The sequence below is a fragment of the Montipora capricornis genome, chromosome 8 (genome assembly GCF_036669925.1).
Source record: "Montipora capricornis isolate CH-2021 chromosome 8, ASM3666992v2, whole genome shotgun sequence".
NCBI lineage: Eukaryota > Metazoa > Cnidaria > Anthozoa > Scleractinia > Acroporidae > Montipora > Montipora capricornis.
The window spans coordinates 32,583,625-32,597,716 of record NC_090890.1 but is presented as its reverse complement, the minus strand read 5'-3'; the positions used below and the strand labels follow the sequence as shown (position 1 = coordinate 32,597,716).

General features: G+C 38.2%; 2 protein-coding genes across 2 annotated transcripts in view; one reads left to right on the top strand and one right to left on the bottom strand.

Annotated features, from left to right (window-relative positions):
- The window catches only part of LOC138059827 (E3 ubiquitin-protein ligase UBR5-like), a 33,446-nt gene extending 25,349 nt beyond the window's left edge, over positions 1–8,097 (bottom strand). Inside the window, exons 1-4 of the mRNA XM_068905454.1 lie at positions 6,827–8,097; positions 4,572–4,869; positions 3,154–3,304; positions 1,373–2,715 (exon numbers count right to left, since the gene is read on the bottom strand). Coding sequence (XP_068761555.1) covers positions 1,373–2,715; positions 3,154–3,304; positions 4,572–4,869; positions 6,827–8,086 — 3,052 coding nt within the window. The 5' untranslated portion in view covers positions 8,087–8,097. The remainder of the gene's footprint in view (positions 1–1,372; positions 2,716–3,153; positions 3,305–4,571; positions 4,870–6,826) is intronic.
- A 4,269-nt stretch (positions 8,098–12,366) lies between these two features.
- Positions 12,367–14,092, top strand: LOC138060469 (transcriptional regulator Myc-B-like). Its single transcript, XM_068906263.1, has one exon. It carries the CDS (start codon positions 12,498–12,500, stop codon positions 13,635–13,637), a length of 1,140 nt encoding a protein of 379 aa, XP_068762364.1. The 5' UTR covers positions 12,367–12,497; the 3' UTR covers positions 13,638–14,092.

Below are 14,092 nucleotides of genomic sequence, written 5' to 3'. Positions count from 1 at the left end.
TGAGAGCACTCGCCTCCCGCCACTGTGGCCTGGCCTCGATTGCCGTCACTCAACATTAGGGTTGAGTTTGTTGGTTCTCTATTCCGTTCCGAGATGTTTTTCTCTAGGTACTCCAGTTTTCCCTTCTCGTCAAAAACCTACCTTTTTACCACAATTGCTTGTAATCTCGCAATCTGATTGGCTAATTTGCCTTTGTCGACAAGAGTCTGGACAACGTTGTACGCGTCATGCTCGCGTCAATTTGTCACGCAATGTAATAGCCAATCAGGAACGCCCATTTTGGGAAGTAAACCAATCACATTGCGAGAAAATTATAGACAACGCTTGCTCCTTCTTTGTGTCATGATTTTGGTCACGCTCTGGAATAAAAACTTTCTTTGGCGTTGAATATTGTGGTAAAAAACAAATCGAAAGTGGTTCAGTGTTGTCTGTACTCTTATCAACAATGATATTCGTCATCACTGTGATGACGAATATCGTTGTTGATAAGAGCACAGACAACGCTGAACCACTTTTGATTTGTTAAGCAGTTTGATATCATGAGTGGAGTTACACTTAAATAAAGTTCATTATCATTAGGAGCTGAATGTAAACGCTTGTAGAATTTTTGAGAAGTCACACCCATAAGGAAGCATGACCAACGCACTGTAAATATTGATCATAACTAATGAATAATGGTTTACACGTTTCCCGGCCACCCAGACGTCCAAATTCCCTAGGCAAATGGCGAATTAAAGTACAGTACTTAATTCCACAAGGAGAAGGAAAAGCCACAAAAAGCATGCTATATTAAAACAACTGCTTGCACTGTTTTTTTTCCCTGTTTCACTTATCTTTTTAGCCATTTCTTTCCCTGTATGTATACTGTACAGTATGTTATCAACTTATCAACGAACAAAGTGGAATGTGAAATGAATCATATATTGAACTGCCCATAGCAAATATCCCCGCAGTCATAAACGCAACTTTTAGCAATTGCAGAGAGAAGCCTAACAATTTCAGGACTTCAACAGGATTTGAACCAGCGACCTCGCGATGCCGGTGCGACGCTCTTGATGGAAGCTGGTCATTTGTGGATTCAAATGGTGATGAATGAATCAACGGACTAAAAGTTGCCTTTCACATACCATTTCGGGCGTTGATTCATTCATCACGGGAACATTTGAACCCACACAAAAGACCAGCTCCCATTACGAGCCTCGCCTCCGCATTGCGAGGTCACGGGTTCAAATTCCGTTGAAGGTCTGAGTTTTTCAGGCTCCTCTAAGCAATTGCTAAAGATTGCGTTCACAACTGTAGCTTCACTAGACTGTATGTTACATTATGCACCAAACTTAACAAAACAGGTTTTGTACATGTAAGGAGTACGTACCAACAAATAACACCAAAACTCGTTCTGGAGGAGAACTTCCTTCTGTAGCCTGACCCAGTCTCGTTCCAAGCCCAAAGCTTTCCAAAGGGGGAATTTCCCCAACATTTGGGTGTGATAGTTTAGTACCATATGGTCTTGGGTACAGGCATCCATTTACATCAGTCAATAAGAGTAAATCTAGATCATTCATTGTATGAAGCAAAGGATATCTGAGGGTGGAAAACTGGACATTGCAAGGGAGAAGAACATCGCTTTTAACCCTTTCCAAAGTATTTTGCTCCAAATTTGAACAATCATCGCCGTCATTGTCATGGCTTCTTCTTCTCTTTTGTCCAGCAACAAGTTTGCCATCAGCACCTTTGATCCTCGGCAGCAGTGGCAAAGGCGCAAGAGCTGCTTCGCGGCCGTTGTTGGCTTCAGCTTCCACGGTACAAACACTGTCCTCGTTGCTGTTAGAAACACTAACATCACTACTGCATGTGTAAACTTTACTACTGTCAATGTTTTGCTCGAGCGATGGTCCCAAGAAAAACACTTTCCTGTCAGAAGAACGCTGTGCAAGTAAAGAAACTCCCAAGGATGTTGTAGCGAAGGCTACAGGGTTTAACCCAGACAGGAGTTCTTTATTACCTAGTTTTGCTGATTTGCCAATGATGCATTGTGGGGCATGTTGAATGCACCCTCTGTATAGAGAGCTTGTTGGCATCTGCTGTGCAACTGGAGGCCCCTCTGAGTTTTCACCTTCACTGGGTACAGATTCCAATTCTGAGATTTTGAAAACACGTAACGATGACTCAGTGGGGGACATTACATTTGCCACCTTCACAATAACATGAGGTCCATCTATAGCAGCAACAGTGCCAAGGAGTTTGTTCTCACTTTCAAGGAAAACAACATCCTTAACCTCCCAGATTTCTGAGCCATTTGTTGGTTTGTTAGAAATTTGGGCTTTTCTTCTTACACTGGTATGAGGACTGGATGATCGTCCAACATCTTTGTGCCTGGAAATTAACTCCTCTTCAACTGTTCGTCCCTTCAGAGTGCTCTCCAATGTGGATTCTTTGCTTGCCGGTGTTTCTGGAGAATCAATCCTCTTGACATTCAGAGGCTCCACTTTAATCTTTGTTACAACTGTGCTTGTTCCTTCGGGTGATTCATGGCAAATCAAACGACCTACCAGTGGTCCTCTAATATCACAACACTTGTACACTAGAGCACCTGGAAAACCAGGAAAATGTTGACGCAGTTGAACCTTCTCGTCAACACTTATATGATTGGATTCATTGGTTGCTTTATTCAACTTCTGTTTAAAATGTTGTCGTTCTTCAGCTGGTAACAGTCCCCTGTTAAAATCAATCAAGACTTTAGTCCAAGTTACCACCACAAATACGACAAAATAATTACCGGTATATTGATAATAAATGCAGAGAAAAATGTCATGTATCTCACAAGCATGTACTGTAGTACATACATGTAGTACATGTAGTACATGTATGACTACTAATACAGTGTATTTTATGTCCAAAATTACAAGCAATCTACCTGTACTACCAAATCTAAATTTCTGTTATGCAGGTATGCATTGGAGGAGGAGTTACACTGTACATTTTTGTAAACTGCAGACTCATATGTACATGTACAGTAGTAAATACAAATAAGGCATTAGTTTTAATCTCAAAACAGATCGTCAAATGTTGTTATCATCATCCTACTGTGTACTGTACAGTGAAGTTCACTAGTCCAATTATTACAATATTAGCTAATGAAAAGTTTTAACTTACCACCAAAACACTTTACCAGACTGTGTCATTAGACTGGTAAAGAAATCTCTACAGCTGATAGACAAAACCTTCTCCCCCTTAAGTTCAGGAAATGATAACGTTGGATGAGAGAGTTCCTGTATGAGAGCGGGTGGATCTCCACAGTTGGACTCTAATAAAATAAAATAATCAATAATGTTTAACCAATGAATCCTGGCAGTTCTCATGATTTACAGTGTCGTAGCGTGCAGTTAAATCCACCCATGTCTACAGTGTACATGCATGTACATCTACTGTAGATGTAGCTACATGTATCAAACCCATGCACAGGGAAGTTAACAATAATAATAATTATTAATACATGTAAGTGTTCGACACTGATGCTTGTCCAATTGCCCGGGGCAAGTGAAATAATATCCGTGGGCAACTAAAACAACTCTAAGACTTGCCCGATCGGCAATCAGAATTTTTGTTTGAGTAATATTTTGCAGAACGATTTGATAGGCAACAAAGAAAGTGACTAGTTATGTGATGTAGTCACCGCAAACACGATGAAAAAATAATAAACAACGTTACATCTCTTTGCTGTCACTTATTTTTCTGTTAAAAATGGTAAAAACCTCAAAACAGATTGGAAACATGTTTGCAGCCACCAACTTTCTCCACACAAAGAAAATGTTTGTTACAAATGAACCCAGTTTTCGACCGGCCAAATAGGCTTAAAGAACATGCCATATGGGACAAATAGCATTCAATTCAAAACCAGCCTAATCTCAGAGAGATATTTAAAATATAGGGAATCTCCCTTGATCTCTTATGGAAAAGGAAAATCGCTCAAAGATTATTATGCTTGCCAAAGCAAAACTATGAAGGCTACTAGAACACCATGGCGAACAGCAGGTGTTGTTTTGTTCTGTCAAACCCATTCTTACAAGCCTTCTTTGAGTTTTAGTGGGCAACAGCTCTTTAGAATAAAAGTCATGGGCAACCAAAAAAAAAACAAACAAACTGGTTGCCCAAAAGGCAAATTCGTGAGAAAGTACATGTAAGTGTCGAACACTGATTATTTTAAAGGTTGAAAGCGTGTCTTCCTCCCTCATCAAAATCAACTCTCAATTAGACGTCAATGGTTAAGTTGCTGGTTACTAGGTTGGATGAAATTAATCATTACTATAACTTCATGTTTTATTTCATTTTATTTTTTTTTTAACACTGCCTATATCCCAATTAAAAATAATGCATCCAAAAAAAATGACAAAAAATAATGCTTCAATAATTATTGTCAAAAATTTATTATTATTATTGCTATTATTATTATTATTATTATTGTAGTATTATTATTACTATTATTATTATTGTTATTGTTATTATTATTATTGTTGTTGTTGTTGTTGTTATTATTAGAAACATTTACACTAATATATATATATTGGTCTCACCTCTCAAAAGTTTGTCATAGAATGTGCAAATCTTTCCACTTGCCGTAACAAGTGAACATCGCACATTAGATGATGACAAAAGGCAAACTTCTTCCGAGTCCAGACCTAATGCCTCTCCCAGGGGATGAGGCTTGGCCAATGGCAAGTATGTTGGCTCTTGGGACAGAGAAATCTCCATGGCGATATCACATGCTACATTACTGTAATGTGGCCAGTGATAAAGGATCCCAGTTCCTTTCTCGACCAATAAGAACTCAGAGTGCATTGCAGTGATGTGTGAAAAAACAATTTTGGTACCCTGTCACAAAAAAAAAAATTAAAAATACTATTGTTGACCTAAACTTATTAGTCAACTGCACTAAGTACTGTAGAGTATGTCAAATAACCCTTGAACAGAGTACAAAATATCCCACAATATTGTACGGTTATTTGGACAGTTTGTTACTTTGTACTGTAAAAAGGCAATCAGACATTGAGCATTACTCAACACCTGTCACATGCCACTTCTCTATTTCCTTTGCTTTTCCCGTCTTATAAGATTCAATGCATATAAATGCAAGTACATGTAAGCAGTTGGATAATAAAATGAATAACTTATTAGACACTTTGGTCTGTAGTATCACTGAGTGTTTTGACTTTTTGTTTTTATTTTGAGTCACCCTGCAGGATCTTCAAAATTTGGCAAATCTTACAAAAATACTCAGTGATACTACAGACCAAAACATGTGACAAGATATACATGTATAATTATTCCATAGAAACAATATGAAAATTCAGCTCTAATGTTTTGAAAACCTTACAGTACACATCGTCAGAAGATGACTTGAGAAAGACACTGTGAGATTGTCATTGAAACATTGGTTCAAGTTTCATGTTGTTTGTCTAATTCATTTTTACAGTATGGATTGAGGCACCAAAAACCTTCATGCAAAATAAATACTTGCATTAAGAGCACCTCTGTGAGGTCACGCATTTCATACAGAGCTCCACTACAGTGTAACTCATTATACACTGTAAGCAGTCTATTACAGGTGATGGGAAAACCATCAAGGATTGACAAAAAATGATGGAAAGTGAAGGAAGTCTAGATAAAAAAAGGCTAATGTGAATGCGAGAAAATGGGTCATATTTATGATTACTGATGATGAACATCATGGGAGGAGGTTGCTCAGCATTGCCTCAAAGCAAATAGTTTAAACGACACCTCCCCCACCCACCCCTGCGGCTTTGAAGCTACAAAGGGCAAATCTTCAACCGACATGTTCAAGAACTCAGCCAGTTGGAAATATGGAAATCTTAAAGTGGTGCTATGATAAAAAAATCAAATCTTTTTTTTCTTTGGATTTCAAAGCTATGTTAATTAACTAAACACTGATCAGTGACTCAAGTTTTAAGCCTTAATTTCAAAAGGAAACTTGTTTATTGTAACTGGAATTTTCCTATTTAATGGCCCACCATTAAAAACTTTAAAATTTTGAGAAGCTGGATCGAGGAGAAATTGATGTCAGAGACTCACTATTTTAAGAATGCAAAATAATGTGTTTGTACGCGACTGAATTAATATGCAGCATGGGAGTTTCGTGCTTTCACAGTTTTAAACTTGTGTTTTGCATACATAATAAACTGCGTTTACACGCTGAAACTTTAAGCCATTGAGTGAATGGTGTCACTTTTCCCTAGATCCATTACCCTCTGAAGTCCATTCCGTGAGTTTTGAACGTGAGTAAATGTAATGGGGGACTATGAAATCCAAAACGTAAAGAGCCTTTAGATAAAAATCAAAGCTCAAAATTTTGCCAGGCAGGTGTTGAACAAACACACTTACAAAATCTGGGGAAAAAAAGGAAGTGATTCTTTTAACATAGTATTGTACATCTTTAAACTTTCCAGAGGAATCTGAGGGAAGCATCAAAGATCTTGAAAGAATTATTTTTCTTAAAGTTTTGGTTACACAGTCGCAATACTGTATTAAACCTTGGATTACACCCTCCTTCTGTCGATAGAAAGTCACCACCAATGTAATAATTATCTATTATCATTGACACTTCAAGGTAATAACATGAGTAATTAAATGTCAAATGATCAATATTTTAAACTAATATCAACTAGGAACTTCCAAAGTGGAAAGGGTAGGAACCTCAGATTCTAAATCCTTAATGCCGCTTTCACTGTCACTGAGAAATTTTTTGCCACTAATGCTTAATTACATTCATCAGTGGAGAACCGAACAGAAGCAAAAGGGTTCAATCACTTACATTTTCTACTTCCAACCACTCTACACTGCCAATTTCTGGAAAGCAAAAGTCAGCATCACTACAGGTACAGCATGCATTCGACTTGCTATCATTTGGAGGACTTTCGTCACGTCCCGGTACAGTGGAAGTTCTCGATCCCCTTGGAAAAACACCAGCCTCTTCCAGTTGAGCCCTTACAATGCGAGGCTCAAGGCGCAAGGATCCCCTGGATCCAAATATTGGCCCATTTGAGGAATTTGAGTACAATGGAAAAGAGACACCACCTGCTGGAAACAAAAAGGGTGTAGGAAATTGCCTTATCATGGGATAATTTGTCGTAAGTACTGTCCTTTGAAGCAGTTTTGGGGAAGAAACCGATCTCCGAGTATTGGAGCTCTGTGGGGATGGCACTAATCGACCACTTGCTGCAATATTTTCTACAGAATTTTCCTGTTTCGATTTTTCATGGTTGGTTTGGTAGGTTGGTTTTCCGTTTTCGTCTCCCAGTTTATTTGAAGTTGACGGTAATGAAACATGTTCCGTAACAGCCATGCTTTCGTCAGACTCTGTACTCTTAGCTGAACTGTTCGTTTGTACGGTCGCATCTGCCTGACCGTGGACAAGTGAGGGACTGTCTCCGGAAGCCGTTTCCTGATAACCTCCGTCCGTTTGAGATTCACGAGTAACTACAGAAGCACTTCTGTTAGCACTATTTATACCATCAGACATCCCGGAAGGAATAAGCCGCTCTGTTGCACGGTTAGGTAACCGTGCGCTGTTAAAATAGGTCCTAGACGACGTGCTAGCGTTCCTGCTATTGGCAGTAAACACAGGTGATCTACCCGAGAAGGCACTGGTGGCTGCACCACCATTCAAAAACTCGTTTTGAAGTTGTCTAGCAAAGGCCTCGTCGCTTTGAACTTGAAAATTCGGTTCACTTTCGCTTTTTTGAGGCCCCCAAAGTTTCTTAGAAGAATCAAGGTTTTTTGTGACGCATTTAAACCTTCCAACTCGTCCATCGTCCAACAAAATCCCCACATATTCGGGTCCCACTGCCACTTGAAGTATTCGACATCCAGCGAAAACCGACAACGTGATACAGTTTTTAGGTTCCTCTGAAGCGGTTTCAGTGTCACTGTATTCTTCCAATGCCTTACCGATGCACTTGAATATTTCATCTTCAATAGCGTCTTTCGATTTATCCTTTCCGAGACGAACGAATATTATACGAGGGGAAGAAATTGCCAACACATCATTTTCACCATCATCTTCGGATGCCATAGTTCTTCGTAGCGTCTGAAAACGCGAGACTGTTTTCCAGTTTCCGCTCTTCTGGGAAAATTACGCAATGCATTGCGTGACAGATAGCATGTCACAACCCCTTCCAACATGAAAAATAACATCTTTATTTATATTTAGACTGATAAAAATAGAAGGATTTGCTGGTATAACTGGCGATCAGAAGCAAATGGAATTAATAGGGAAATAATAGTCTCATTAAACTAGCAGTAATCAAGGATCAGTGAGTTGCATTCGATTCCTGTTTTTTAGTCGACGGGGCTGCCGGGTTTGAAAGTACAATGGTGTTAAATTTTGGGGAGAATCGTTTTGTACCCTTTTCTAGTATTTTTTTAAGTATCACACTATAATTATTTTGACTGTCAGGCTTGTTGCTAATAATTTTATAAAAAATAATTATGGAATACATTTGTTATAATGCAATCTGAGTTTTGTGGGGTATCCGTAGCCTTTCTTGGTGGACAGCCAAACATCCGTGTTGTGCAGACCCATAAGGACAGCAGTCTTACTCCACATGGCTTTCGGTACGTCATGTATGGGGAATGACGTACCTACCCACATGACTGAAAAAGCATGACCGAGACTGCAGCGCTAAGAATGAAGACCTTACAGAATACCACAAAAATGATGTCAAAATGCAGGAAATGCCACTTGAGACTGAGAAACTAATTTGAAAAATTTCTTGGTTAATTAAATGCGTGAAAGTCTGAGATAGACTGTCCAGGGAAAATCAGTGATATTCTAGGTACTTGAAGTTGGCTAAGAGTGGCATAAGTCCACCATGCCTATGACGGCAAGAGAGAAAGCCTGCGTAGCTGGTAGGATAATTCATCGCAGGATTATTAAACACTCTCGAGTACGATAGTTTTGGCCGCGAGTGGGCCGCGATTTGCATGTCGTAGTAGGTTTGAAATCGCGCCTGCTACAATTATTGGACATTTTGAATAGACTGTCCACCAGAGGACGGGAAATAAGCCAAGTATGGAAGATATATTTTCCCGGCCATGGGTTCCTGGCTCAGATAACTAATTTGTCCTAATTGGATTCCTCCGGGCCTGGATTTTTCTATTGTGCTCTAATCCCGTTTTCTTTCTTTATTGTTGCTGTTGTGCTTTTTAATTCTTTTTTGATTCAGTGCAGTTTGCTTCACTTACATCACTATAAATAATTCTCCATTGTGCAGTGTCCAAGACGTTTTACAAATAATTGTTTTATATGGCTTATAATACGGACATGGAACAAAGCCTTTCGAAACGTAGGTTAATTGAATCCTTCCACTCATTGCCGTAAAGTGGTGAGGGATTGAATTTTTTGCTCCGTTTCAACTAATTTTCATTCTGGACTTCCTAAAGAAAATTCAAGTTGTCCCAAGCTGTTAGCACTCTCCGGAACAAGCCGAACTTCAAGTGATAAGCTGGGCCTAATAGGCGTAATGGGGTATCTAGAAATCTAGTTGGGGGAGAACGCCTCTTTCTCATGTTAAGTTGGGAAGCTTAGCGTTTTTTATATGCCCACTGTACAAGGAATATACCGGTATGTTGATGCTGATAGGTCTTTTACGCATTAACTAAAAATTCACATGTAAAGTATTTCATTAGTTCAACTATAGCATAAAAATGTAACTTTATGCAAATGCAGAGGAGTAAATAAACAGGAATTCTATTCAGTGTCTATTTTATTGTAATTTAGGCTGACTTTATTGTTTTGGATTGACCAACGCCATGTACGCCTTTGGCTTCGGCATCCATCTATAATATACTTAGAGAGAGAAAATCCTGTATGATAATATATCTAAATAAATAAAAATACAATAAAAAATAAATCTACATTCCTTACTGCCGAGTTCGAATTAAACGTCACAAACCGACTCAAATTAACAACGGGGCGAAACCAAGGGGAATGAACATTAGTTTGAAATAGCGGAGAATTCGAAATAACGCGGTTCAATTAACTGTATCTCATGCAAAGTGACCGCATTCGAAGTTCGTACTGTAAGTTACTATAGGGATCGATTTTTTTTCCGTTGATTTATCAACGAAAAACCACGAGGATCCGTAACTTACTGTTCGGCCTGAGAAAACGAGGCTAATAAGATATTTATTGTATCCCTGAGGTTAGGGACGCGGGAAAGGAAACTAGTTGAAGTCAAACGGAACATTCAACTGCTATGCACACATGATTGGCATGCATAAATATTTGAAGATCGAATAAGTTCATACAAGTTTATTTCACATAAACAACAATACATAGACATACTCACACTTTATTTATGGAGGGTAACACTAAATAGCTATAGCTGGTAAACTTGTGGCCCTCAAAAATTAGTAAAACTACAGAATTTATACACCTAAAAACTATGCTATCAAATCTATAAATTCTAATAAATATTAAATTAAATTAATATCAAGCTAAACACTAAAGTGATTTAAAGTAAGCTGTTCTTTAAAAATTACATTAAATAAACTCTTCGTAAATACAGGAGGAGAATTCTTAGGCCTTAATCAGTCTAAAGATAACTTATTCCAAAGTTTATAAGCCCTAACCAAGAAGGACTTTCCACCTTCTGTCTCAAGTATATAATTAGGGAAAACTAAATTTAATTTGGCATACCTAGTATTTCTAGAATGGACTTGATTATTAACAGTAAAATGTTTGATTAAATAATTGGGTAAGGTACCCTGAATAAGTTTGAAAACTAGAGAACAACTGCTTATCTTATTTTCTTCACAAAAAGGAATCCATTTTAACTTATTAAATAATTGTACAGATGGCGAATCTCTATCAGCAGACAAAAATAACCCTAGCCGTCCTTTTTTGCAGCTTCAATACTCTGTTCAAAGATTCTTTATCACAACATGACCAGATAACCCTAGCGTACTAGGTTATTATAAGATGAATTATCGAACTATAATATAACAGTCTTTGCCTAAGAGGCAGAAAAACTCTGATTTTTCTGAGAAGCGCTATACGTTGAGGAAGCTTCTTACAAATTTTATCACGACATGTTGACGAAAAGATAAGTGACTATCAATATCCAAACCCAACAGAGTAGCACTAGAGACATTGCTCACTAGTTCATGATTACTAAACTCCACTGATGGTTTAAAATCCAATTTGGATTCAAGTCTCTCGCCAGTCACTATCATTACATTTGTCTTGTCTACATTAATGGGAAGTTTATTTGACACAGGCCAGTTTATTATCTCAGCTACAGAATTATTAGGGTCACGTTCAAGTTTATGCATCGACTTATAGTCAGCAGAGCAAGTGATGGTCGTATTATCAGCATACAAATCTACCTGCGCTGTAATATAAAGTGGCAAATCATTAATAAATATGATAAAGAAAAGAGGACCCAAAATAGATCCTTGTGGTACTCCATGGTTAATACAGGCCAAGGACGAATTCTTGCCATCCATGCAGACCAAGTGACGTCTACCCGAGAGATATGACAGACACCAATCATATGCTCTGTCGTTAACACCATAGGCCTCCAATTTCAGCTTTACAGTAGTCACGGCAACGAGTAGTACTCCACTCACCCTGTTGTGATGAACTTGGTAATGTTGCATCAAGATTTCAAATTACTAGCCAATCATAGCGAGCGTTCTATCTGAGAGATGCAGCGTTTTGTTGACTTAAATCATGAATTATTGATGAATTCTACCAATAATTAAAACAGTCTTCATTTTATTATTCCTTGTTGCCAAGATTCAGATGTGGTTTTCTGGTCTCTAGTTTACATTAATTATTAAAGTTACTGGATAGTTCGATTTATGGAAAGATTTCCTATAACTCGTACGAACTACGGAAGGTGCAATCCTTGAATTGCCTAAAAATCCTAAAATTCACTAAGGGCCATGTTAAAAACCTATCTATTTTATCTTCCATAGGAGACTTCTTCCCGCTTCTAGAAAATTTCCATAGTAACAGGTACCTCGAATATTCTAAGAACATTCGAGTTTACTTGAACAGGTGCTTTAGTGAAAGCAAACATATGTATGCAACATTTTTTGCAACGCCAGAATTCCTAACAAGATGACACCTTTCCGTACCGTTTTACGAAAAACTCACTAATAAACCACGATATCTGTGCATCCCACATTATTGTGCAAAATTCATTATGAAACATTTATTTACCGATGAGAGTAGTTTTATCATGCACCGATAACTGACAACACATCTAAAACGGGATATGACGCATGCATAGCTAACCGCTATTGTTTTCAGCAAATCACTATTCTCGTTGCTCAACTTTTATATAAGCACAACAATTTAGCAGAATATTTTTAAAGGCATTAGCGTAGGTGAAAGTTTCATTTGTTGTCTGGCGGATCGAATCAATCATCTTTTGCGGATAGCACCAAAAAGTGACTGATTACAATTGAATCCCATGGCTTTCGATGATTCAATGTTTTCTTTTGAAATGATGAACGCTTTGCCTTTAGATTTCTCTGTTGGTGTTCATGGAAACGAACTGGGCCGATGCGACCAAACCACGTTTTTGCAATTACAAGAAAAAGTGCTGCGCTCAATGGCACAGGAATGGGATGATGACAATAATTTACAAGTGGTTCCACAAAGCGACTGCTTTCTTAAGGAAGACCCAAGAACCTCGTTCCACGAGTCATGTGCTTTAAAGTGTCGGGAAAATCGCACAAAAAATACATTACATAGCTCAATTGGAGCTAATTGTACCCAAGACGGAGAGGGTGAAAATGACGCTGATACGCTTCAAAGCTTGCCTAAAGTGGGGAAAACTCCTCTATTTCAAGTAACGGCGTGTACTTCTCCAGAACCTCTTCGAACTCCAACGTTTCAATTTTCGCCTTTGCTAAAAAGTCCTGCACGATGCGTCGAAGCGCCTGTTAGTCCTTTAGCAACGATGATACTGAGCCCATTTGGAAGAAAAATGTCTGAAGATCTCTCAGTTTACTTGCCCGATAATTTTACGCCAGTATCAACTTTAGAACGTCTTGAAAATTCTATTACCTCAACCGTCTTCGAATTTCCCTCCGTCGAAGAAAATGGCAACGACTATAAAAAGGCCGAGACTTTTAAAAGACAAGAAGGAAGAAAAGTGGAGCGTGCCTGCATTTCAAGGTCCGCGACAATACAAAGACGTGGACAGGTAGATATAGAAATTGACGATGTATTCGCGGATTTGGACGAAATTGATTGCTTCGAAGTCAAAAAGGCAGTAAATTATGAGCGACAATTTGATTCTTCAGAGCGAAATAGGAAAAGGAAAAGGAAAGAAAAGCTGCTGGAAAATAATGATGAGGTACTTCGCTTTAGGAACAAACTCGAGAGAAGACGGCGAAACGAAATGAATTTCAAATACGACAAACTGCGGCAAATTATTCCTGCAATTGAAAACGGACAAAAAGTCGCAAAGATTGTCGTGTTAAGGTCGGCAGTGGAGTACATTAAAGAACTCCAAAGGCAGGATAGGCTACTGACAAAGCAAAAAAATCTAGAAAAGAGGCTAAACGCAGAACTTTTGAAAAAACTTGTAAAAATCAACTCGTAATGTTTTCATGAACAAAACTGTAAATACATTCATTCACAAATTTTCAAGTAAGATAGTTTTGGCGGACTCATGATCATTTTAATCCACAATTGCAACGTTTTATATGCTTTTTGAAAGGATTTTCTGTAAGTGGAATAGATGGTGTTGTCATCAAAAATGACTATGCAAAACCTGCTCCTTGTTTGGAATGAAGTAAAAGACCGACGTGATATTTTTGAGGTTGTTGCTTGGAAATTGAAGTTTCACGTAAATATTCCTGTGCCCACAATCATTAGTACGTCTGGTTGATTAATTATATTTAAAACTATTGCTGATGTCACTGAATCCTTGAGGGAAACGTAAACAATTGTAATGACTGCTTATTTTTGTCTGAAGAATATGCTAAAATAGTAGCAGAGCTCCGAAGCGGAGCACATACGCATAGGAACAGGTAAATAAATATATATCTATAGGAA